The following is a 24,458-nucleotide window of genomic DNA, read 5'->3' as shown; positions in this document are numbered from 1 at the left end:
AATGATAAATAGCTATGACAAAATAGAAGCCAGTACTTACCTGAAAAGGGATCACAATATTGATTGTCTCACCCACTTTCTTCACCAGAGTCTGTCTGAGATGGCGTGGCAGCCAGATTTTAGGGCGCTCTGCAGTTAAGCATTAGTAATATGTTAAATCTCAGGCTTTAGATTACTCGAAATATTACTTATAGGACAAATAAGGCAAAACACTAAGAGGAGGGGCTTGGATACATGTAAGCGTAAGAAAATTGTGCAAAGACTGTTTATACAGTTGTGGAGCAGATTATGCCCTGAGCACTTTCAAATGCATTTGGCTACCAGATACAATTTTAGTAGCAATGCACAGGTTGCATTGACAGCAGGACTTCTGAAATTGTGTTGCATTCGGAATGGTAGACTTGGCTGACTGCTGTTGGATATAAGCTGTCTGTGTGGGCTTCGTTTCTTTGGAGTTCAGTTCAGTAGAATCACAGAATGGTTTCGGTTAGAAGGGACCTTAAATTTCAGCCAGTTCCAACCCTGCTGCCATGGGCCAGGACACCTGCCCCTAAATGAGGTTGCTCAAAGCCCCGTTGGGCAGGTTGGGTATCCTATCCTAAAACAGGACTGCGGACAGGACTCTTGGAGTGAAAGAGCAACTACAGACAATGATTAATCTATTGCTCTGTTGTTACTACAGCTCTTTGCAAGTTGTCATTTGGGATGTTTGTGGACTTAGAAAGTAGAGCAATCAATGAATTTCCTGTACCTCTCTATAGTCAATCCATTATAGTTCTTTTTTGAAATTGAAGGGGTGGAGTAACAGGGCAGCAGCTTACTTTTCACTAACCTTAGGACCTTAGCTCTTGTTCTTTCTTCCATTCCCTGCTTTCCTCTACCTCACTGGAAAGCTTTCTGTGTTCTCCCCATGTCCCTTGTTCTTGTCACAGTCATTTATAGAAAGAATTTATTAACCTACACTTAGGGTATATGTCATCATATCCATTTGATTTTGAGATGCATTACAACTCTCATTTACACTGAGTTGTTTTACTGTTAGTGAGACTCTGGCAGACACTTTGTGCGAGTAAAGGTTGAGGGATACACTGTTAGCAGCTCATGTTATCTTTTGGAGACAAGCCAAATGAATTATAATCTACTGCTATTGGGTGATAAACAGAGTGTTAATAAATAATCTAGGAGAATCAGGTGGCGATGACTGTTTTTATGTTAAGAGGTCTCTTGCCCCGGTCCATGCAGTCATTTTGCAGTATTATAACAGCTTTTCCAGCAGAGCCCTAAATATTAAAAAATGTGCCACTTAAATGCAGACAATGCCATTATTGGTATGAGGTGAAACACACATAGTTTGAAAGGACAAAGTAGGATTTTGTTTTAAAAGCTGCACTTCAGAAATAGAAGACTCAGACAGTAAGGTAATGTTCTCAGAAGATACTTGTCTCGTAGTCAGACTGAAAGAGCTGTTTGGATGTTACCCTCAGAAGAAGGCATGGGCTTGTCAGTCCCAGATCTTTTCTGCACTGTGTACACGATTAGATATTTGACCAGAGGAAATAGATGAGTGAGATTTATTCAATCTAGGTACTCACGCAGGATCTCTTGAACAGTAATGGGCTCCTTGATTATTGCTGCTCCGCTCTCACCAGCCAAGTTTATAGCCTTTATACGGAAATGAAGTTTGTCCCCTGTCACCAGGTCTTTAATCAGTGCTGAAGTACGCTCGGTTAGGCCGGGAAGAGCTGGAATCCATTCTGTAGCTGCAAGTACACGATTTTCATATTGTAATAAGATCTTATTTTTCCAAACTGTTGCTTTGTCTACAATCGAAAGTTAATTTGTATTAAGGTAAAATGAATGTAACGTGCAATACCATGCTTAAAATGGAATAAACTAAGCTGGGAAAGAACTCTTGATCTAGAAGATGTATTTACACATGCACTTCAGGAATGCATACACTTTGTTTTACTCAAAATAGTTAGGGGTACAGGAATCATCTTTGGGTGCTTTCTTTGACATTCTGTTTTATGGAGCTTAGACTGCTGGCGCTTCTCTACATTTATTTTCTTTAGCAAAAGATTGTGTGGGGGGGGGGGGGGGGGGGAATTGTGGAAGCATTTTTAGCTAGAAAGCAAAGCCTCAATTTCATTTTTTTCTTGAAATGTATCTTCTGCGGGTATCCAGACAGAATGGTGAGAGCTGTATATACTGAAAACAGTAATAGAGCTCATAACTTTTGGAATTTATTCTTACTTTCTTGTTTGATGTGGTAGAACAGAGTTCCTAGGGCCTCCTTAGTTACTCTAACAGCACAGAAGTACTACTGATAAAATTATTCTTCTGTGACACTGACTTAGGGGTTCTAGTAATTTCATGACAATGTCACTAAAGACTAGAAATGAGTTCTGGATAAATTATACCCTGTAAAAACCCTAGTCTAGGTCATATGACAAGTTCAGCATCAGAGAAAATCCCATGGCTGAAATGATTATTTGATTTTATAACATAAAAGTTATATACAATAACATTTGCATCAAATACAAAACCAATAAGCATCACAGTAAGTCAAATGTTGTAGATATGGTGCAGCTATTCTTCTTATGAGACCACAAGCATTAAATGAGATGAGGTAGCAGTTACTTGCAACTTTGACTGATATTCTTACAGTCATGGTATTATATTGGCTTTTAGAGAATACACAATTTTTGAATACTACAAAAGTGTAACAGTGGCTATAGAACAGCACTGGTGTTTTTTAATACTTTCCTCTACTGACGTTTATGATTGTGAATATGAGGTTATGGTTGATGTGACTGTCATTGTTTGACTGTCATGTCGGAGTAAGGCTGGTGATGTTACCAAAAGATTAGAGTTCAAATTTAGAGATACTGGATATGGTTATTTATTGTGATATTTCAGTGAAACTGTTGCAACTGTAGTATTATAATAATGTTCAGTTGCTGCTGCCTAGTACTTGTGCTTACTTACATCCCTCTTTGCAGTATTCCACAATGTAGCCATCTAATCCCCCGGCTCCGATCCGTTCCGGGGGTCTCCACTTCAAGGCAACGGTGCTGTCAGAGACATCTTCCACTGTAAAGTGGGTTGGTTCACTTGGAGGAGCTGTAAGGAAATATGTAGAAGTAAATTCTGAGAAATGGCAGTGTAACTGAGAATTCAAAGGCTGTAGAAGTTGTGATTAGTATCTGAATTATATATCATTGTCACCTTTAATAAAATGGATTTAGCTGAAGTTCAGTTGTAAAATGTAATACCTGATACTTCATTTTAATAGAAGTGTGCCAGAAGATTCCTATATTTGGGGTTTTGAGGGAGGTGGGTGGAAGATAAGAGGTTAAGACAGTAGTTCCTATTAACATATGCTCCCTTAATATGTAAAAGCCAATGAAAAAAGAAGTTGTAGGCGAGTGAGACAGCAGAAGTCTGCAGAAAAATTTTAAAATAAAAAATACATACAATTTGTATGCTGTATTTACACCCTGTTTGTAGATAGACAAAATCATTAGTGGCTAAATTTGATGTAATGCATTTTCCTCAAACAGTGAAGAAAATGTCTACAAGTTTTGACTCCGTTTACTGAAACATTAGTTCTATTTGGCTCATCTGTAATGGAGACATATCAGAGAGAAATATTTTGGGGCTGAAAAATTTTCACTTCAGTTACATATAGCTATTTCATATCTTTTCAGAACAGGAGTCTCATGGCTCTTTTTAAATCCGTAGTTCAGGAAGACCATTAGCTAGATTCAGTCTTCTTAAGCACAACTCCTGTCTACTAATCAAAAAGGAAACAAACAAGAAAAGCCTTAACTGAAAAATCCCAAATTGTGAATACGCACAAATGCTACCGTAAAATAGAAAAGATAACATGTTCAAAATTACATTTGGAATTACTGGAATGTAATATTATGCATAACATAAAAGCAATAATGTTAAAGAAATATATGTTTGATATACTCTGTGTGTGTATATATTTATATTCTAAACTGGATAGCTTTTGAATATAATTAAGATATTTTACATATTACATATTAGAAATATGTAATATATAAAGTAAGTTAAATACAGCTTTATAAATTATGGAACTGATTGAAATCGATCTCAGTTCCTGACATTATTACAAAAAATACATCATCCACTTTCCTTTCTATAGCTATGTCAAAATTTTTCATATTCAAATGGGATCAAGAACAGTGAACTGCAAATGAGACAAAAGCAGTTGGGAGCATACACAACCACACAGTACGCGAACGAAACCCCAAACCTCTTAAGCAGTAAGTGAGAACATTATCCTTAATCAAGTAAAACTCCCTTGGACCTTTTTTTTCCGTAGCTCCGCCTGATGGTTTTCGTTTGCCCTCTTTTGCTGCAGACCAGCTGTTTTGTGTTTGAAATCCACAATTAAGAGACCCTTCTTTCAGTTCATCCGCTCCTTTTGACCCCTTCACTGCATCATCTGCTTTTACGTTATCTCCTTCAGCAGGTTGTCCCCCTTCACTGATACTTGTAGATGTAGCAACTCTAGTCATATTAATCTCCAGCTAGTTGGATTTTTGTGGCTCCTTGTTCCAAAGCTCTTAGCAGACAGGCTTCCTGAGGACTCTCTGCTCCAGCTCAGAGACTGCAGGAGATACTGTACTGCTGTGATGGGAAGGATTATTTATAGGAAATCATTCCTTAAATATTTTTTTAATCAGCTATCCTTTTAGCTGTGGAGAGGCCAGGATTAATGGAGTGCTGGGTGGGATACTGTGATATTTGCACCCATAAGGCAATGGGGGAAACTGAGAGGGACAGGGAAATTTCTGTCAATTAGTTCTCCTCCTTTCCAGATCCAGCTTGACTCTCACACTTCTAATTATAACAACTAAAAATTCATCAGCAATTTCATGAAACTGGAAACTCTGTGCTTCGCAGGAAGGGGAATGAGAGACAGAGAAGAGGAAGATGACGAGATGAGAAAGGAAAAGGCTGATTAAATATAGTATAACTTCTTTCCTAACATGTTCTTTTTGGACATAAGGACAGTTGAAGAGGTGAAAATTGTCCTGTTCTTGGTTATGTCCTAGAAACAATATGGAGTGGGGTAGAACTCACCAATTGGCATGAAGGGTTGTGAGGCAGGGCTTGGCCGGGACATGCCAATAGAATTCACAGCATAAATCCGCATCTCGTAAACGACTCCTTCAATCATTCGCTTGGCTTCATAGGTTAGCTCTTTTAAAAGGTCAAAGTTCAGTCTCATCCATCGGTAGCTCTTCTTCTTCTTTCTCTCTAAAATATAGCCTGGAAGGATATCTCTTATGATGTAAAGGAACTGCAAATTATGATTTCACATGCAGGAAACAAGAAAAGCACCTTTTTCTCTATGACATAAAGAACCAAATGTTATCCAAAATTACTGCGTCTGAGTTCTGTGAGGCTTCTGTATTTTCCACAACTTTCCTCTTGTATTACTTTCTGTCTGACACTCTTACCCAAACAATTATACTTGTTGAGCCCCATAAAAAGGTGAAGGTGGGCTGGGAATTTCATTTCTATATCTGCTGGATACAGATAATAAAGGCTGTGGTAGAATTCCCAAATCTGTAACAGTGTAAAGACAGACAAGAATGCACACATATTTTTCTCCTGTCTTTAAACTTGCTCTTGCAACTTTTTTTGAATGGATGGTGCTGCTTCTTGGCTTTCATTCAGGTATTTTAGTCTAGCTCAATTATTAGCAAAGTCTTATGCTAATTGCTAATTATGCTAATTGCATAAGACTACTTCCTCAGGTAGTGCTAAGAGTTGCTGGTGGAACGTTAACAAAATCATTCCTTTGACAGTGAAAACAAACCAAATAACTTTATGAAATGTATATCCTGACAACTATACAAACTGAAGTCATGGGCTTTGCCTGGTCAAGGGCAGGGGGGTTGGTTGTGGTAACGTGACAGCTATTGCTATGTATCTGTGCACCAAATACTTTGAATTCTTGCTTGTTTCCTCTCAAACAACAGACTGGCCCAGTAGTACCTTTTTTATACCTCCACAGGTAACTTCTATTGAATTAAATGAGGCATGAGTGAATGCGGTCAAAATATTCAAAAGCAAATACAAACTCCCCTCTTCAAAGTATTGTACAAGGGATTAAACGAATTGTAGAACATTTCTAACTCTGGCATCTCCGTGGGACTTACATGGAGGTTTCAGTGTATTTTTAAAAAGAAACTGAAATTCCAATGATCTTTATTAAACAAATTCCTAGATTTGGTGTCTAGAGGATTTTTTTTTCTAAAATTAGCCGAGATCCTGCCTTACTTCCTTTTCCTTCTGAGGGTCACAGGGAGTTCTATCTGACAAACACCATGCTCTGCAGAGAACTTACCATGGTATGGGTGATACTCTAGCTTGCTTCAGCTTGTTCCCTGTATCATGTGATGATTTTGGCCTCCAGTTTTAGTGCAGATTTTAAAGTCATTAAAGAGTTTGAAATATGTTTTGTGACTCATGGTGTGTGGTTGTATGTGAAGGAGAATTATGAACTAGCTTTCTAAAAAGAAATAAAATGTATTGCATGAGTGCTTGAGATTGCAGAAGTCTGGAGTTGATGTCTGACATGACCACGGCTCTGTTTTGTTATTCCTAAGCAAGGTCAAAGGCATGTATACTGACCTAAAATTACTGTCTTGAATGGGAATACCTAGCTTTAGCATCTTCTGCTTTGCTAACTTGCTGAAATATTTCTTGGATTCAAATAGCACAGGCAGGGGGCACCCTCTCCCTAATATTGAAGGGCCAGAATTGACTTATTTGAAAATTTGCTACTTTAGTTAGTGTCTGAGGGTCAGCCTTCCTAGAGTGAATACACTTATGAAATCCTTTGGCATCGTTGTAAAGGAGCAGCAATAATATAGGTGATGCTGCTGGCAACTTTGTGTTTCAGCACTTCTTACCAAGTACTGGTTGCCCACCATCGTATTTAGGTGGCTGCCATTGCACAGTGCAGTAATCTTCTCCAATGTTGCTGATCTTGGGAGCTTCTGGAGGGTCAGGAACATCTGAAGAAAACATGAAAACGAATGGGGGTTGTTACTGTCACACTTATTGTCCACAAATCAATGAAATAATTTTCTTTCTTTATTTTTTTTTTCTGCATATCATACATATATATAAATCTTAAAAAAAAATCAGACATCCTGAGGAATTTCCTAGTAGTAGTAGTAGTATTTATCATGGCCTTATAAAGGCCATGATAGAAATTTGTCAGATTGCAACAGTAGATACAACATAGAATGCATGGTCTTAATCCAGAGTGAATCCTACTTTTTGATGCTTCCAGGTTAGTTTGTTTTTCTTTTAAATACTGTTTAATTATTCAGCCATCTTGTTCTTTCCAGACACGATCACATTTTTGCAAAATGCAAGGTTTTGGGAAATCAGCTGTGTACTAGCTGCGATAAATTGCATCTAGTCATCCACGACTGACATAGATTTATGCTATGATCCAGGAAAAAGAAAACAGACAGAACCCACTTCTTAGTGGGAAGCAGCATTGGTATTTCCTTCTTTGGTATGTAGCGAAATCTCTTGTAGACAGAGGATGATGCCTCCTGCCTTTATTTTGTTCATAAAGAAATAAAATTGCTCATTTGTTGGCTCTTTCACCTCAAACCACTTGACAGAACTCTGCTAGGTGTTTTAGCAAACAGCTTCACCAGTCCTCCACTCAAATGAGAACCAGCAATCCAAACCTAGTAGTAGTTTTGTTCTCAATCCTGTAACAATAGACTTGTTCCAGGGTTTCTTATTCTGTCTAGAATAAACTTTGTCTAGAGTATAACAGCTGTGTGTCTCATATATTTTGTTATTTTGGAGATATAAAAGATGAAAAGCAGTTAATACTAACTTTTAATACTGCAGATGAAAATAATTCCAGTTTATCAATTCAAAATTTGCTTATAACCTGAGCATTTGTCATATACATGGTAGAGTAAAAACAAGTTGAACATGAGAAAATTGATAAAAATTACTGACTCAAAAGCATATTTTCCCCCAGCTCTTCGGTGACTCACAGTGTCAGTCTGTTTATCTTGTATCTGATACGCTGCCTCTCTTTATGCCATTAGCTGCTTACTATGTACAGAAGGAAGTCATCTTTGTTTAAAAATGGAAAACACAAAAAAATGACAGGAAGTTTTTCTCATCTCATACTAGCCTGAAGGGTGTTCCTTAGGAGGGAATGTCATCTATAAAATGTTAGGATCATTTGAAACTGGAAACATATAAAAAGTAAACGTGGATTTCTGCTGGGAGTTGTTCACTTTCCTTTTCACAAGGCAGACAACTACCTATGAAAAATACTTCTGCCAAATTTTGTAATTGAAAGTATTCCTGCTTTTATGATCATTTTCTGTCTATTTTTAAAGCTTAAACTCAGAACCTGCGTCAATTTCAGAGTTGAATGAGTTTCAGTGAACTCAATACACTTTCATGCTCTGGTTATTTCCTTCCTTCACTTACCAATAACTTTGACTGTGATATCAGCCTTGTCTTCGCCCACTGGATTCTTAACTATAACTCTGTATACTCCCTCATCCTCCTTTTCAGCTCCTTCAATGATGAAGACACAGTGGTCTTCATGCTTCTCCACGCGAACTCTGCCTTCAGACTCAAAAAGAAGCTGTGGGCAGTAAAATTAACAGAAAAAGTCAATGCAAGTTGTGCCAGAGACAGCCTAATGAGCCTTTACGTAAGCTGATGGAAAGCTTCATTTTGAATATTATCAATATTATTCAAAAGCTATGAATATTTTTTTCTCCACATTTGGATGGAGAAAAGAGAAAATACTGACTAAATGGCATGCATAAAGCAAGTAATTTAGAGAAAAATTGGTTCTGAAAGTCCCCAGGTTGTTATGATTCATTGCTAGTTTCACACAGCCGGTACTACAGATTCCTAATTGGGATAGCTGCTAGCATCAATGTAAAGTTTCATGGATAACAGTTGGGTAGATTGTAAATTCAAAGGGGGTTACAAATTCAATTCACATACTTGGGCAAACATTTCTGTTCAACAATATCTGGCATCAGATAACAGATTTGATCAATTTCCTTCTAAAAAGGGTACTGTATTTCTTTGTTAACGGCATCAGTGTGATTTCTGTCACTCAGGAATGTGATATGGGATAACTTTCTACTCTTCTCTCGACTGTGAGGTCTAAACATAAATATAGGAACTTTGCTGTGCATTTGTAGCATGCTCTCCTCTTTATGTGCCCATATTTTCAGACTTGGAAGAAGCATTACAAAGCATTTGTGCCCGTCTAGTGACTAGCACAGCAGAATCCTAACCCTGAGAAAGGTGCCCTGAGAAAGGTGTATAGTTGCATAGCAAATATAAAATCTTTTGTATCTACCAAAATCAAAAAGTTGTCTATTACAAAAAAGGAAAGTTGTTGGAAAATAAGTCTTCTTTTGACTGTTTTGTACATACTTTGCTTGCTGTTTTGACTCATTCTCATCTTTCTTTGTGTCTTGTAAGACTTTGTCCTAGTTTTCTTCCTCTAGATATTATTGAAGCTTAGAGTTTACTAGGGGAAACAACAACTAAAAAAGGTGGAGGATAAACATTCACAAATACGTTGAAGTGAGTTTTAAACAGCTTCTTTGATTCCTTGTAGTCAAGCCAGCATGTAACGGTGGTTAGAGATTCCCTTGACCAATACCTAACTTGAAATTCACTTTCCAGATCTGTTTTGCCTGTTCAAAGTCATTGGTAATTGCTGTCGTGAGGCAGGATGTTGGGCTTGCTGTGCTATTTGCTTCACCAGTTTTAAAATCTACTGATTTGAATTTTATTTTTGTCTGAATAGGACCATTTAAATGGAAAACACTAAGCATATTTATGTGTCTGCAAAAATAATAAGGAACTTACCTTACTATCAGTGTTTAAATCACTGCTGTTTTCTGAGGGAGTCATGGAGTCATCATTGCTTCGAAGCAGATCAGTTTTCTAGATAAACAAAGAAACCACAGAAAGCTGAATTTTCTGAGCAGAACACTAAAGCTGTTTCTGCAAGTCAGAAGAGTCCGTAGGTGGGCTGGGGTGCTTGAACATGGAGGTGTGAGCAAAGTGAGAGCAAAAAGTGCTGGGAAGGAAACAACAGATATGAAAGTAAAAAGCAGAAATGGAAATAGATGTATCGGACTGTAGCGAATTAAAGGAAGGATAAGTCAGCAAAACTGAATCTACAGCTTCATAAACAAAGATGCATTCCTGCAGTAGAACAGCAACTGCTTCCGAGTCTGTGTGCATCCTGTGGTAAAAATTATTTTGTATAGCTACATAAATAAGGTTTACCTTTTTCTGTAACGATGGGATAGTAAGTCAATATAAATGTTTTAATGGTCAGAAACATAGTCAGATCTGTAACATACATAAAGCAACGTATTCTGAAGCTTTGGTATTGTTTACTTTGGATTTCAGTAGTTAGTATATGCTATGCATCCTTCAAATCAAACTTGTTTCCTTTTACTCATGTTGAGACCTCAAACCTTGGAAATAATAAGGTGTAGGGTTTGAAATGTTTGTATGAGATGGTCAGAAAAACTGCTTCTGGTTCCTTAAGAAGAGATGAATGGCTTTTTTGTTAGGTTCCATACTAATTCTGCATTGCAGAAAGAAATCCTAAATGTTACTAAATATGTCCACCTGAACAAAGAATTCTGCAAATTTGTGAAGAAATGAGACTGGGAAAATGAATATAATTGGCAATATTATTTTGTCTATATCTATTTATTTTTGTGCTACCTGTGGAGAGTGTAATGATGCTGTAGAATCTTATGCAAATTATGTCTGTTTTGTGCTCATTATAGCTCAAGAGCACACAGATGGTGAGGGGTGTGGATGTTCAGAGATAGCCAGGAAGGAAGCTCGCTTAGATACTTTTGTGTCTAGGTTCTAATTTTTTTCTTTGATGTTTTGCAAGTGCTCTGATTAGGCAAATAGCTAGTGTCCTCTGTTTTCATTATACCAAATACAGCTTTACCCCACTGATCTGCTGAGAACACATCTTCTTCACAAACTGTAGAAGACTTATTGAGGAAGATGGTAAAAAGAAACTGCCACCTCCAGAACTTGTCCATACTATCCGGTGTGATCATGGGGATGACTGATCATCAATTTCTTTTTCTCTGAGGTATTAGGAGAATAAACCTATATAGTATCCGACCACATGCGTGTATGTATGTCTACTCATATAGATACAGCCCCTACTTTTAGAAGGAAAAAAAAAGTCAAGTTCATTAAAAAAAAAAAAAAAAGTCAAGTTCATAAAAGCTCAAGTTCAAAAGGCAAGTTCATAAAAAAAAAAACACAGTTCAAGGTGACTCCTACAAAAACAGATAAATCCCAGTGAACTACGTTGCAGCTATTTAATTTTCTTCTTGAGTTAAAAATAAAATAAATAATTGAAAAATACTCTACAATTTAAAAAATAATTAAAAATACTTTTAAATAAGAATTTTTAATCACAGACAGATTTGAGAAAGAAAATAAATTTCCTGGTGTGACTTTCTTGCCTCAGCTATTGTGTCAGATTACACATTACCTTGTTCACTTTCTGCCAGATGACAGTGGGTGTTGGATCTCCTGATATGGGAACATCCAATCTCAGTTTGTTCCCAGCCACCACAACAATAGTGTCAGGGGACTGGCCCAGACAGTCAAGGTGGATTTTGGGAGGCTCTATAGCAAAGGCAAAGAAATAAGTTTAAAATATGGTTTGAGTGTTCTGTATGAAAAAGAGGTGACTACTTATGTCAACTCCCCATTAAAAATGACGATACAGTTTCCTTTGCTATTGAAAACATGTTTACTTGCATATAAATAACAAATATTCTTACCTTCTCTTGGTACAAAATCAATCTTGACCTCTGGAAAAAAAAAGAGGTCGGGAGAGTTAGGATAAATAGATCTGAAAAACAAATTTTCATATAGTTTGCATTCAAAAAGTAATTTAAAACTTATTAATAATTAAATCCTCTTAAGGCATGTACATCTGTATATTAATGCAATAAACTGGAAAACGGGCTCTGTAAAACAATGTAGCAATGATAGCAAAATAACGGGCAAAAAAATGTAATGCACCCATCTTGAGGGATTTGGAAAGAGATTCTCCATAGTCTTTCCTGGTATGACCAGGAACAGTTCCATCCTTTTATCCCTGTGGAAATCCCATTGTATATTCTAAGACAACTTACCCAAAAACTGAAGCTTGGCAGAAAGGTTGTAAGCAAATCCCTGAGGGATGAATGAATAGTCAGCCTCGTCACCTGGCGTAACGTCCTCAATAGTGAGCTTATGGATTCTGGAAACATGAACAAATATGGTCCACTCCCTTACCTTACCATTCCAGGAGAAACAAGGCTATTTCAAGAGATGAGGTGCAGGCTATAGGATATTAACAAACAGCACTATTTATTCTCCCCTTTCCCTAACATCAATTCAACATCCTCTAGGGCTATAGGCTGCTCTGCTTCCAGCATTTGAGTAAATCCATCTCAGCATGATGTCTGTGAGTGGATTTTTCTTGTCAAGGTTAATGTATAGTCTACTCTGAAGAGAGGAAGCTGTTTCTCTGCTTCTGGTTAGTCTGGTCATTTACCCTTAAAAAGGACAATTGTAGCACTGCTGACATACTTAATTTGATCAGACTGTAAATACAGTAAACTGTGTAAAAAACAAGATAAACATTGATCTTCCATCTCTCTATTACTGTAAATTCAAAACAGAGTAGAGAAAGGGAGTACCAAGGAAGAATTTACGTAACATGTAGTACTCGTGTATCTTAGGAAGTTTCCTGGTCTTGATTACCAGTAAGAGTTAGGGTATTAAGAAACTTGAGCACAAAATGCTGCAATGGTTAATATTTATATATGAATCAGTAGTTTTTGTGAAGGGTCTTATACATAAATGCTATATTAATCTGTCTAAACACTACCATTATTAATTTGTCTAAACACTACCATTAATTTTAAAGTTACCAAAAACATGTTTTCTAGATAATTTGAATACCAACAAAACATGAAATCCAAATGAAAACTGAAAATAAATTCTGCTGATGCTCCACTGATTCCATACATGCAAAATGCCAGATCACATACCAAAGCAAGCCTGTGACTATTTGCTGATTGTGGATGAGAAGGTTTTAACTTTTTCATTTTAGCTGGAGCCAGGACAAAGTCTTGCTTTATATTCCTGTCCCCCTGAGATAATCCTGTGGGTTGTAACGTAATGTCCAAACTTGTACGTGCTTTCGGAAACAAGACTAACCTGCCAATGTGGGAGATCTTTATCCTTTCATCTGGTACCACCTCCTTGCCATTTTTCAACCAGATTCCTTTCACATTTTCATCAGAAACTTCACACTTGAAAACAGCCTGGTCACGTGCCTTCACTGTCAGGTCCGCAATGCTCTGATAAACTTCCAGCTTTTTCTCTGATATTGCGAGAATAGTCAGTACACAAATCAACAAATCAGAATAGATCTGTTAATAAACACTTGGTGCGGCTTTACTGAGTAGAAAAGGCTAGGGCTGAGCAAGCTGTTTGTGGAAAGGTGAAATACGAAGGAAAATCCACAGCATGCAGGGCTTTAACAAGACTGATAGCTAAGCCCCTGTTACTATCAGGGTATCCATTACATCCGGCACACAGTTCTGAGTTCTCCTTGAGGCCTCTGTTATCAAGCCTAATGCCACCTATGAAATATTCTTTTTCTCTGGCACAAGGATGATGCACTATCCCTCTGCACTATCCCGGAGAAGGTTACCTTCAGCCTGTTTTCATGTTTTCAGATTCTCCTTTTTCATTACCTATGCTTACCTTGTACGATTAGTTCAGCGACTGATACCCCACCGTTGGTTTTCACGGTATAGTGTCCACTGTCCTCCTTGGTTGACTCATTAATAATTAGATACTGCTTTTTTCCATCTTTCTTAAATCGGTATTTGAATGTTTCTTCCCGTGTCAGCTCAACTCCATCCTTCTCCCTGCAATGCCAAATGATGTTATTTTTCATGGGTGGAAGAGGTAAGTAAGAGTCAGCTCAGTGTTATTAGAGATTGAAGGACTCAACTCCAATCTTAGTAGCATTTCAAGTTAACAAAAGTGAGACTATTTCACAAATGCCAGAACTGCTAGGGACACAAATCTTACTAGCTTGACCATGAATTTTTACAAGGTTGTTCTTTTACAAGGTTTTTCTTGATTGTTATTACTTATATTCTGTAGATACACACGACACTATAATACATGTTGTAGAAGATATAGGGATGAAGAAGTACCAGCAGTGAAGGTACTATCTTAAAAGCTGCCATAAGGTAATAAGGACTTGCTGAATAATGACTTAATTTTCCTAAGTCTTAATAAAGTCTTAATTTTCCTAATGTGAATTGCAGTCATTATAATTTCATGGTTTGTAAAAGAAGAAAAATTTAGAATGGATTTAAATGAAAATGTATTTTGGATTTTTTAGTCCTTTCTATTAAAGGATGCCACAGCATATTTAAGACATTACTAAATTAAACTTCACCATGCAGCCTGAGAGGAAATTTAATTATTGTAATTTCCAATCATCATGAAAGGAAGCGAGCAGAGAGGATTCAAGCTGTTTAGTCAAGGTCACACAAAAATATGTAAGACTTTTTATAGCTTTCCTGTCCCTAATCCTAAAGAACATAAACAAGATCCAAGAAAATAACTTGGAATTTCTTCAGCTTGACCTCCTTTCGTAGCCTTTTATATTTTTTATCATTAGAATGTATTTATATTATCTGAACACCACTGCAGTTTGTAAACTTTTTTTTTTCTATTTGATATTTATGTGAAAAGAGAAGAAAAAATGTAATGCTTTTAGTAAAGTAAGAGGTTGCTTTCTATCTAGTGTTATTTCCCTTGTTTGTTGCTGGTGACTATGCAACTTAACCAAGGGCTTTACAGGCTAGGAAATGGCAGTGCTGTTTAGGGACTCGTTAGAATGCTCTATTTCTAATCTCAAAGTAGATACATGCAAAGAAACCCTTTGCCTGTGTCAGAGTCTGCTGATGTAAATCACAGATTAAAGCTTTAAGCAGAGACACGCATCCTAGTTTGTGATTTAGATGTACCTGCTGCAAGTGCATTTCAAAATACCTACAGTTTATCCCCTCCTAACTGTTCTTTAGAGTACAGCTTATTGGAATTTACAGTGGGATTAGAAAAACCCTGGCCTAGCGTCCAAATCACAGGGCTACAACAATAGTGAGGGAGGAAGCAGAACGCTTGCAACACCACATGAAACACAATGCTAAGTGGTACGCCAGGATAATGTTTCCTCTGCTTGCTGAGTGGCAGGAGTCTGATGTCAGGTGCAAGATGTTCTCCTAGCTGATGCTCTCATGTATGCACTTAGTTCTGGAGCAACTGCTACAATGCAATGCGCAAACCTTTGTTGAATTGCTGAGAATGGGCTATAATCTAGAAATTCAAAATGCTGCTGTGACAAAAACAGGCACACACACATGCCATGGCTACTGTTCCAAAGATGAAATTCTAATTTATTTTGGTGATGTATTTTGACATGTGGATTGTCAATGATATTTCAATATTCTCTTCAGCCCGTGGTTATGAAAGAGATCTCTTGAAGTCTTGTCTAAATAATGAAAATAGACTATTTGCAATGAGCAGTGTCTTAAAACCTGCTTAAAAGGAATAGTATATTTATCTTTTGTTTGATTTAGTGACTATCAGATTGCTGAAAAGTATGAGCAGAGTGTTTGCAGATGGGTGTGCTGACAAATAGGGTAATGATAAAATTATAAACTGCAAAAAAGACCTCCCAGGCATCACCTGACTTAAAATACTGTACTGCTGTGGCAAAAAGGGAAAAACTTTATATAAAGTAATATTATAGCCCCTCCCTTGGTAACTAGAGCAGTGAAGCAGAAACATCAACTAACACTGAATTGTAAGAAGAGGATTTTATAGAATCCTGGAAGTGTTAGTTGAAGGACCACCCTAGGTCATCTGATCCAAACTCACAAATATTAGTGACATAGGAACTGTGTAGTAGTGGGGACACATGGATTTATTGTTATTATTACATTGCTATAGTTTGTTTTCATTTGAAGTTGTCTGGAACTGTATCATTTGGATGATACATCCAGCATTCAGAGATGGAAAAATCAAGTCAAAACTACGTATTTTATTACATCTTTTTCTTCAATAATTGTATTATTTCCAAGGCCATCTGAGGCTTAGAAATGACTATTCCTTAGTACTGTGTAAGAATAACATGAGATCTTTCTAGGTGATTGAGAGGAAAGTCTTTCCTGATAACTATGTAGAGACCCACAGGATGAATTCTCCAAGCCCTAATCCGATGGTCACGCTTAGGAGGCTGGAGGCCTTATCTGGCTTGTGCAAGTCACATATTTGCTTCTTTTCATGTGCTTGTGACTTCATCTCCTAGGTTTAAAGGGTGCAAGATCTGTAACAGGTGCCTTTAGCTAGTGCTTGTTACTTAGCTTAAACTGTAGAGCATTTCACCTAAAGGACATAAAACCAGAACTGTTTCTCCATACCATATTTCATGTTTTTCCTGGACATTTCTTTCCCGTGCCCCTTTTGCCAAAGAGCACTGACTGAGTCTCCCATAAAAACAGTTACGTTTTGTAGATGTGTGTAGTGTAAATATCTAGCTGCTCAGTTTTCTGTTGCTATGCATTGAAGAGTTTCTCTGACCACTTGCTGCATTTCAGGCAGAGACAGCTGCCGTTTTGCCCTTGTCACAGCAAATGCCCATCCCACAGATAACAGCTCTGCAAGATGTATGGGAGTCGTTCAAAGGCATAGGATCAAAGTGTGGCAGCTGCAATGTGCCCTGAGAGGGACAGATATGGTTGTCCCCATCTCTTGTGACCAGGCATCTGTAAGCAGTTCCTGAACAATAGCATGTGTGTGCCTGTGCATGTGGTTTTAATAGTGTAATGCATATGCTCTACCAGCTCTTGGGCTCTATTTAAATTCTCAGTTCCTTCCTTTGGGAGAGCAGATGAGTGATAGCACTTTCCAAGAATGTAATGGGCATTGTGGGATCAGTTGATAACCATGTGCCTGAAGCTGTTAACAAGCACAAGAGAATTTCATCTGGTAGAGAAATGAAGTGAGAACAGTGTGCCTAAGGCCTGGTATGTGAGCACTGCCTGCTGTGCCTGCCCAGGCAGTGTGAACCTTCCAGCTTCCCCTCAGCTGGAATGCCCAACAAAATGGGCTCTATGGGCACAATGTTTGTCATCTTAATCCCACTAGCTGCATATACATAATGACTGGCTTTGCCGGATCACCACAACACATATGTTAAAATAAGTCAATGGCCTTCCCTCTGTCTCAGCAGAGGCTGACTTTTTACTTAAGGAAACGAAAATCTCACTGCAATTGAGAAGAGTGGAGCTCATCACAATGTGAATCTAATTAGTCCATGTAATAGTTACACGTTGCTGTCAAGCATTTAGAAAACTTTAATGTTAATGGCTCAGTAGAGTCAGTAGCATCCTGTAGCCACAGAACAAGAAATCCTAGAGACACTTATAAAATATCTACGTTTCATCTGTTTTCTGTAATGTTCTGGCCTCTCAGTTTCTACTCAATATTTGATATATAGAAGGAGGATAAATACTTTTTTTTCTGAAAGCACTGATGTAGGATGCCTTCACCCTTTTTAGTCCACAGCTCTTCTCCACAAACACTGGTTCTAGAATGTCCCATGGAGGAATATGGCCTGTTTCTTATTTGCTGGTTTTTGTTTGTTTGTTTATTTCCTTTTCTATTCCCTTACCATTTTACAGTAGCTCCTTCCTCAGACACTTCACACTCAAACTCCACTCTTTCTCCAACCATCACCATCTGGTCCTCCAGTGGGCGAGTGATCAGGATTGGAGGCTCTGGAAATGAAGAGACCTTTATTGAAACAATATTCTGAAAGGCTGAATGTCAGCAGTAGGTCTCAGTCAGCGCTCTACAGGAGAAGCCCCTGACAGAATACATCGTGATGCTCTCTGAGATGGAACTTAAGATTTACTATCTATGCTGGATCATATTACCAATATTATCAGATGACCTTTTGGTATTTACTTTATGAGACAGAATACAAACATAAGATTAATCAGTTTTCATATATATTCCAAAATTCTCAGACAGAGGCATTATTTTTCTGTACTACTTGATCTGCTTGCAAAGCTTGAGGTACGTATTTATCTTGAACAGAATTTAATTTCTAAAGTACGTTTCTAGCCCTATTGTTGGGAAACACAGCACTTTCCAAATGAGAATTAATAACTATTACTGAGCTATTTTCCTGTGCTTTCTCAGTTGCAGCTATAGGGAAAGTCTGTCTTCCTTTAATTGTAAGAAAAATACCTACTTTGATAGATCTCAGCCTTTGCTCATATGTTTGAGAATTTGCTTTGAGATAACTAATTTGAGAGTAAATAAGGATTTAACTAATTTGATGCTAAATGTTAGGGGGTAGGTTTTGCTGCCATTGCTCACCTTTTACAAATAATTCTGTGAAGCTCTTCTCCTCACCTACCACACATTCATATGCTGCATCGTCAGCCAGAGAGCAGTGGTTTATGGTCAGGATTCTTTTATTCCCAACAGCTTCAAAAATATATCTGAAAAGAGAATCTAAGTGTAATTATCTGAGACTCCCTCCTTTGGATCCAGTCTTCCCCTGCCAGGCAGAGAAGAAAGCTCCCCACTTCTTTTCTGACATCAGTGGCAAGGTTTTTTAAGATTCAATCCTTGAATCGCTGTTCTAGCACAGTGGGCAGAAACAGTGTTTTGAAAACAAGCACAGGGGATTATGGAGATTTCATACTAAACTGAGGCATACAAACCCCTGTGGATGGTGTTGGGATGCTGGTGACTGTAGATGCTTTTCTAACACAGACACAAACCTGACTACTTACCACTAAAATTCCTCATTAAGGCTCCAGCTACCAAATCACTGAAATTTTGGTTTTACAATGAAATTTTGGTTTTACAAGCATGCTGCAGCAAAGTATATCCCATGTAAGAAAGAATTTTGAACCCTGGATATATACATAAACAACAGAGCATAATCAGAGGACTTACTTGCTAAGAAGGTAGGTGTGAGCATCCCGTTCCACATGTTGATACACAGAGCACAGGGAAGAAAAAGAAACAGCCATGAGAACAGTAAACTGGCCACAACTCAATGTGCTATGCAGATTCTTTCATGGTTCCTATTTCTCCCTATTTTATTTGTTTCTTTCTAAGTATAGCTAGCTTTTCTACTTTGTCCATGCTTCAGGCCATTCTGTGTTTAATTTCTCATACTTCTAGTTTACCTGCCGCTCACTTGGATCTCCTGTCCGTTCTTTAGCCATTTCACGTCAGCATCTGGATTGGCAACTTCAACCATTAATTTAATCTTTTGTCCCTTGTCCACTTGGTAAGCTGGATCCAATTTCTTGAGGAATGCTGTGATGAAGAATGAGTTGTAAAAAGAGTATCTTAATTTTATTCTTTTTGTTTTCTTTCTTTCTTTCCTTTTTTTTTTTCTTTTTCTTGACATTCTCTGTCAAGAAAATAAGTCTGCATTCCTTTTCCTCTTGTTTAATGCCATTTTAAACCTTGTCCACTTTCTCCATCCCTGTTTGCATTTTTACCATTTCTTTTTGTCTGTTCTTGATCTCATGCTGTCTTTTGTTATTCATTAACATAGAATGAAAGGCTTGTGATATTAACTAAAATGAGCGAAGTAGAATATTCTAAATCAGACATAAATATGTACTTCAACACATCCTAAATACAGTTACAGCTAAGTGTGACCACAGGAAAATGATACTTATCTTCTCAGTACTAATGAAAGGCAATTTAACTTCTCTGCTTCTGACTTTTAATACAAATTAGTTAAAAGTAGGTAATTTATACTTGACAGGACTAAAAGAGACTCAAGAATCCCAAATGCATCATGCTTCAAGTGTTTTTAAGAAACCTTTATAATGGAAATGAAATGTAAATATCATGCAAAAATTGGAAAAGGAAACCGTATCACACTCATATTTCCCATGCTCTTGTGTCTGGCTGCTATTCAGTTGATGTTAACATTTGCAGAACTCCCAAACAAGTATATTCATACAAATGTATTTGGAAGAAATAGAGCTTTCCAACCTGTACTTTTTTTCTCTTCCTTCTTTATGCGTTTGAGGCGTTTCAGCATCCCACGCAAATCTGTGATACCATACTGAAAAGCGATTTTCTCATATTCAGAAGGCGGAGCTTTCCTCAGGATTTCCCAGACATCTACATCAGGTTGTGATTCAGTTTTTCCATCACCTCTGCATGAAGATATTAGAATATCTGAATGCCACTACTAGGAGTATTTTAAAACAGCCATAGGCTTGGAAGCTATGTATAGGTTTGATTAAACCATTTTTAATAAAGAATTTAGCAGTCTAACTTTTTACTATATTATTGCCCAAAATAATGAAATTAAACAGCAGACTAGTTTTACTCAAATTTGTATATATGATGATTAAAATCCAAACACTGTTCTGAAGGATTTACTATCTGATAGACAAAGCTAAAAAATTGTAACTTCCCTTAACAATAGGGGACAATAACAAATCTAAACGCAGGGGGGATGTACTGTCCTATGATGATCATATGCAAAACATGACAAAGCAAGGAACAGAACTGATATCTTGAGAATACTTTAAAAATAAGGTAGTTGTATTATGTTAACAAGAAAGGTATCCTTTTCTACTCAGGACATTTTCCCTGCATGCTAAAATGAATCACAGATTACTAAAATATCTATCATCATTTATAAAGGCAATTGTTGGCTTTAGTCATCTATGAAACATAAAGGCACTTACACTGATGAGTATAAGCAAATGAGACAATATTTACAATGAATGACTTATTTTATGGTTTAACCAAAGATTTAGTGATTTCAGAAGAATTAATGCTTGCTTTAGCAAAACCAAGCGAAAATTCAGGTGTCTGGCTTTGGGAAAGGCATTCTCTTCCCATCATCATGTTTTAAGTTAAAAGTTCACAAATTAAGAAAGAAATTGGTGTAATCTTACCGATTTACAGAGCGCAAGAAGCTGCTGAACTCAAGAACGATGCACAGAAGCGTTTGGAAAAGCATGCAGCATCCCAATAGGCAAGAAAGAGGGCATCATGTGTTAATACAAGAGAGCCATGAATGTCATCTTCACCTTTAGCAGAATAAGCCTGTGCTTCAGTAGCAGGGAAATGAAGGAACTCGTGCAAAAGCTCTGAAATAAGCTTAAGAAAAATGCTGTTCCCTAGTAAAATCAAACTCACACAGTTTGTACAGTTCCACTCGGCAATCTAAATGATAAGTGCAATGACTTCTACTTGTTCCTAATTATGACAGACGGATTTACAGGGAAATAAGTAGCTTTACTTAGCCCCGTCTTCTTGGAGTTGTTGCCTGTCACTGCTTGCATTTTGATAAACAGTAAGGATAAAAGAAGTAACATTTTCTTAAAACGTTCTGTAGTTTACCTAAACTTCCTGTGGTTGCTGTTTCTGTTATCACTAAGACCAAGCAAACTTCCAGTGCAGCAGAACACTCTCATATAATGAAGTCGTGTACAGTGAGAAACCTCAATAAGATCACTTATGCAGCAGGCAGTGCAAAGAAGAGTGGAGGGTTATAGTGTGTGTTTTCTTTTTTTTTTTTTTTTTTCAGGAAAAGAACAGTCCCATTAGTCTGTGAGAAATACTGTTACTTAAAAAAGCATGACTGTAGTCAGTCTAGACAGCAGGTGTAACCAAATATTTCTAGCACTCCTGTGATTTCCCCTAAAGGGCTTGTTTATAACAAGAGAGTTATGTTTATTAAAGTACTCTGGATTTCCAGCATCGTAGCTCTTGAAGAGGAGGAAAACCCCAGTGAATGCAAGTTGAAATACGGCATGCAATATCTCCTATCTTTGGAGTGGCATAGCACTCACTAAGCACTAAGCCCTCATTCACTAGCACTCACTGGATTGATAGGTGTATCTGAAGTTTGGACTCTTTGCAGTAAGTGAAGTCTACTGAGTATTTGCTTTGTCATAGCAGTGCATCAACATTACCCGCAAATTTAATCCAAATTGCTCTTCTCTATCTATCATTTAGTTTGGCAATACAAATAGTCTGACATTCTGCAAGACAGAAGACAGGACAAATGAACTCATTTGTCAACTGAGTTGTCAGATAGACTAAGATCTTTTAACATAACCAGTTCTTGGGTAAGTTGCTCTGATCATACCAATGAACGTTAAAATATTTCCAAATACATATGAATTGGAATGGATATATATGTACATAAAAGTAGGATTATATAACATTTCCAGTAAAATCTGTAGTAGCACAATTAACGTTCTGCAAGGTAAATTGTATCTCAAAAGAAAATATAAAATCATAGGAGATAAGAAAGACATAACAGGTTCAGATATTCTCATTTTCCCTCAGTCCTTATATAAATATTGATGGTCTCTCTGTCTATCTGCCTACTTATGTGCTCATATATATACACCCCTTTACCTGAAAATTTATGGGTATCATTATTCATGAAATTTTCTAAAGTGTTTTGTGTGAGCTATTTTTAAATACATCATGAGTTAAATCTTCCAATTTGGAAGCAATTCCACAGCCTATTATATCTCACAATTGAGAAGACTTCCTGTATTTTTGTTTTAGCTTTTCCATTAGTCAGTGTCATCCCATTTTTAGATCTGGCAATACCATTTCAGTGCTGTTTCAGTGCTGTTTCCATGCAAGCAGAAATAAAATAAATTTGAGCCCTTATGCTGAGAATGTAGTTTCTTCCTCCTACGTACTGGTATTTTCTAGTTATGGGAAAAAGCTTTAAGTCACGTGTACATAACAAAATGGTACTAAAAGTTAAAGATTATCATTCTTACAGTGTTGAATTCAGTTCTGAAACAAGAAAAGCTTACTATGCCTCTAAGAAAAAGTTTCCCCATCCCATTAGTCCTTTTCACCATTTTATATTTGCTAAAACATTCGTTTTGATTACATAAAGCCACAGTGAGACTGTACTCTTCCACTGCCAACAGGAACTAAGCAACGTATGAGAGCTTGGACTCGTGGAGTTTCTCCCACCCTTACACTACTCTCCGTGACGCTGGGGATCCTTATCCAGAGTGATCACCTCATAGGTTAAATATGCACTTGGGGGCATTAAGATGCAGCTTAGTGAATCTGCTGTAAATGGAGTATGCAGCTGATATGTTTTAAACATGTGTGGAGGGGTTAAAAATAGTTTTGTACATCCCAGAGATGGTTCCTTCCTATCCCATTACTGTCAACTGATTGGGCCTTGTCAGCTGTCACCTCCTTCAAGGTCTCCGCTAACTTTCCCATTTAATAGTTCTGTGACAGCTGTTCCCTTCCTCTTCCCAATGACCTCTCCTTGGCCCATGACATCTGTATGTCAACACCAGTTAATTAAATTACAGCAATAGGAGATACAGTATTAAATGAAGCTGTTCCTATTACAGCGGGAATGTTCATTACCTCTGGATTGAGGGCACTTGTAAATTAGCTGGGACAAAGCAAAAGTGGTGAAAGAATAATCTTCCATTCTGTTTGAATCTACATAGCTCTTGAGAGTTCCTCAGCATGAGGTCCTTTTTCTCTGTCCTATTCTAATGAAAAATGCTTTCATTCCACAGTAAGTTCTTATGCCTTTCAGTTCTCATTAGTATAGGCATGGTCTTCAATCCATGCTGAAGTCACAAAGTCATATGTACATAACAAAATGGTATTGAAAGTTAAAGTTTGAACTGAATTCTGAATTCTGAGTTCAGGTTGAACTGAGTTTTGAAACAGAAGAAAAAATCTCACTTCCCATGCCTCTAAGAAAAGGCTTCCAGCTGTGCACAAAATTAAGCAAGTGTTTTTACCTTCCTTGGCCTCCATTTATGCAAAATTTTAAAAGAAAAAAAAAAAACTTTAAAAATTTTAATTTTTTTTTTTGCTTACAGAGATTAGAATGTGAGTCTAGTGATGATTGTTTATAGTAACTTCAGGAGACAAAAAATGAGTGACCATGGGCAGCGATCAGAAGCATGCTCAGAGTGATGGGATGATAACGATCAATGGAAACCTCACCCGAAATTAAATATTTTGCAACAGGGAAGTCTGTACATTTACAGAATAGGTGATGTTGGTAATATGTTTGCTAAACATGATTAAGGGTGTATGGAACAAACCTTGAAAGCATATTTGATAGGCACCAGCATACAAATAATGCAAATGATCTGTGATCAAAGAAGAGGTTCCCATTTCTACTTCCTACGACAATAGGAATTTAAACCAGAAAATTTGATGATTCAAGC

At 37.3% G+C, this 24,458-nt stretch overlaps 2 protein-coding genes across 7 annotated transcripts in view; one reads left to right on the top strand and one right to left on the bottom strand.

The window, feature by feature from the left end:
* Positions 1 to 24,458, top strand: part of SLC39A13 (solute carrier family 39 member 13) — a 142,753-nt gene that overhangs the window by 17,987 nt on the left and 100,308 nt on the right. The window lies entirely within an intron of this gene.
* Positions 1 to 24,458, bottom strand: part of MYBPC3 (myosin binding protein C3) — a 59,143-nt gene that overhangs the window by 16,552 nt on the left and 18,133 nt on the right. Inside the window, exons 10-27 of the mRNA XM_038179973.2 lie at positions 21,165 to 21,188; positions 20,245 to 20,411; positions 19,419 to 19,551; positions 19,183 to 19,185; positions 18,595 to 18,719; positions 17,882 to 17,987; positions 13,891 to 14,057; positions 13,339 to 13,504; positions 12,267 to 12,373; positions 11,910 to 11,939; positions 11,615 to 11,751; positions 9,940 to 10,017; positions 8,527 to 8,686; positions 6,960 to 7,064; positions 5,119 to 5,307; positions 2,989 to 3,123; positions 1,593 to 1,760; positions 41 to 129 (exon numbers count right to left, since the gene is read on the bottom strand). Coding sequence (XP_038035901.1) covers positions 41 to 129; positions 1,593 to 1,760; positions 2,989 to 3,123; positions 5,119 to 5,307; positions 6,960 to 7,064; positions 8,527 to 8,686; positions 9,940 to 10,017; positions 11,615 to 11,751; positions 11,910 to 11,939; positions 12,267 to 12,373; positions 13,339 to 13,504; positions 13,891 to 14,057; positions 17,882 to 17,987; positions 18,595 to 18,719; positions 19,183 to 19,185; positions 19,419 to 19,551; positions 20,245 to 20,411; positions 21,165 to 21,188 — 2,089 coding nt within the window. The remainder of the gene's footprint in view (positions 1 to 40; positions 130 to 1,592; positions 1,761 to 2,988; positions 3,124 to 5,118; positions 5,308 to 6,959; positions 7,065 to 8,526; positions 8,687 to 9,939; positions 10,018 to 11,614; positions 11,752 to 11,909; positions 11,940 to 12,266; positions 12,374 to 13,338; positions 13,505 to 13,890; positions 14,058 to 17,881; positions 17,988 to 18,594; positions 18,720 to 19,182; positions 19,186 to 19,418; positions 19,552 to 20,244; positions 20,412 to 21,164; positions 21,189 to 24,458) is intronic.

Source organism: Anas platyrhynchos, chromosome 5 (assembly GCF_047663525.1).
Source record: "Anas platyrhynchos isolate ZD024472 breed Pekin duck chromosome 5, IASCAAS_PekinDuck_T2T, whole genome shotgun sequence".
In the NCBI taxonomy this organism is placed as follows: domain Eukaryota; kingdom Metazoa; phylum Chordata; class Aves; order Anseriformes; family Anatidae; genus Anas; species Anas platyrhynchos.
The sequence above is the reverse complement of the archived record's forward strand: the minus strand, read 5'-3'. Positions and strand labels throughout refer to the sequence as shown.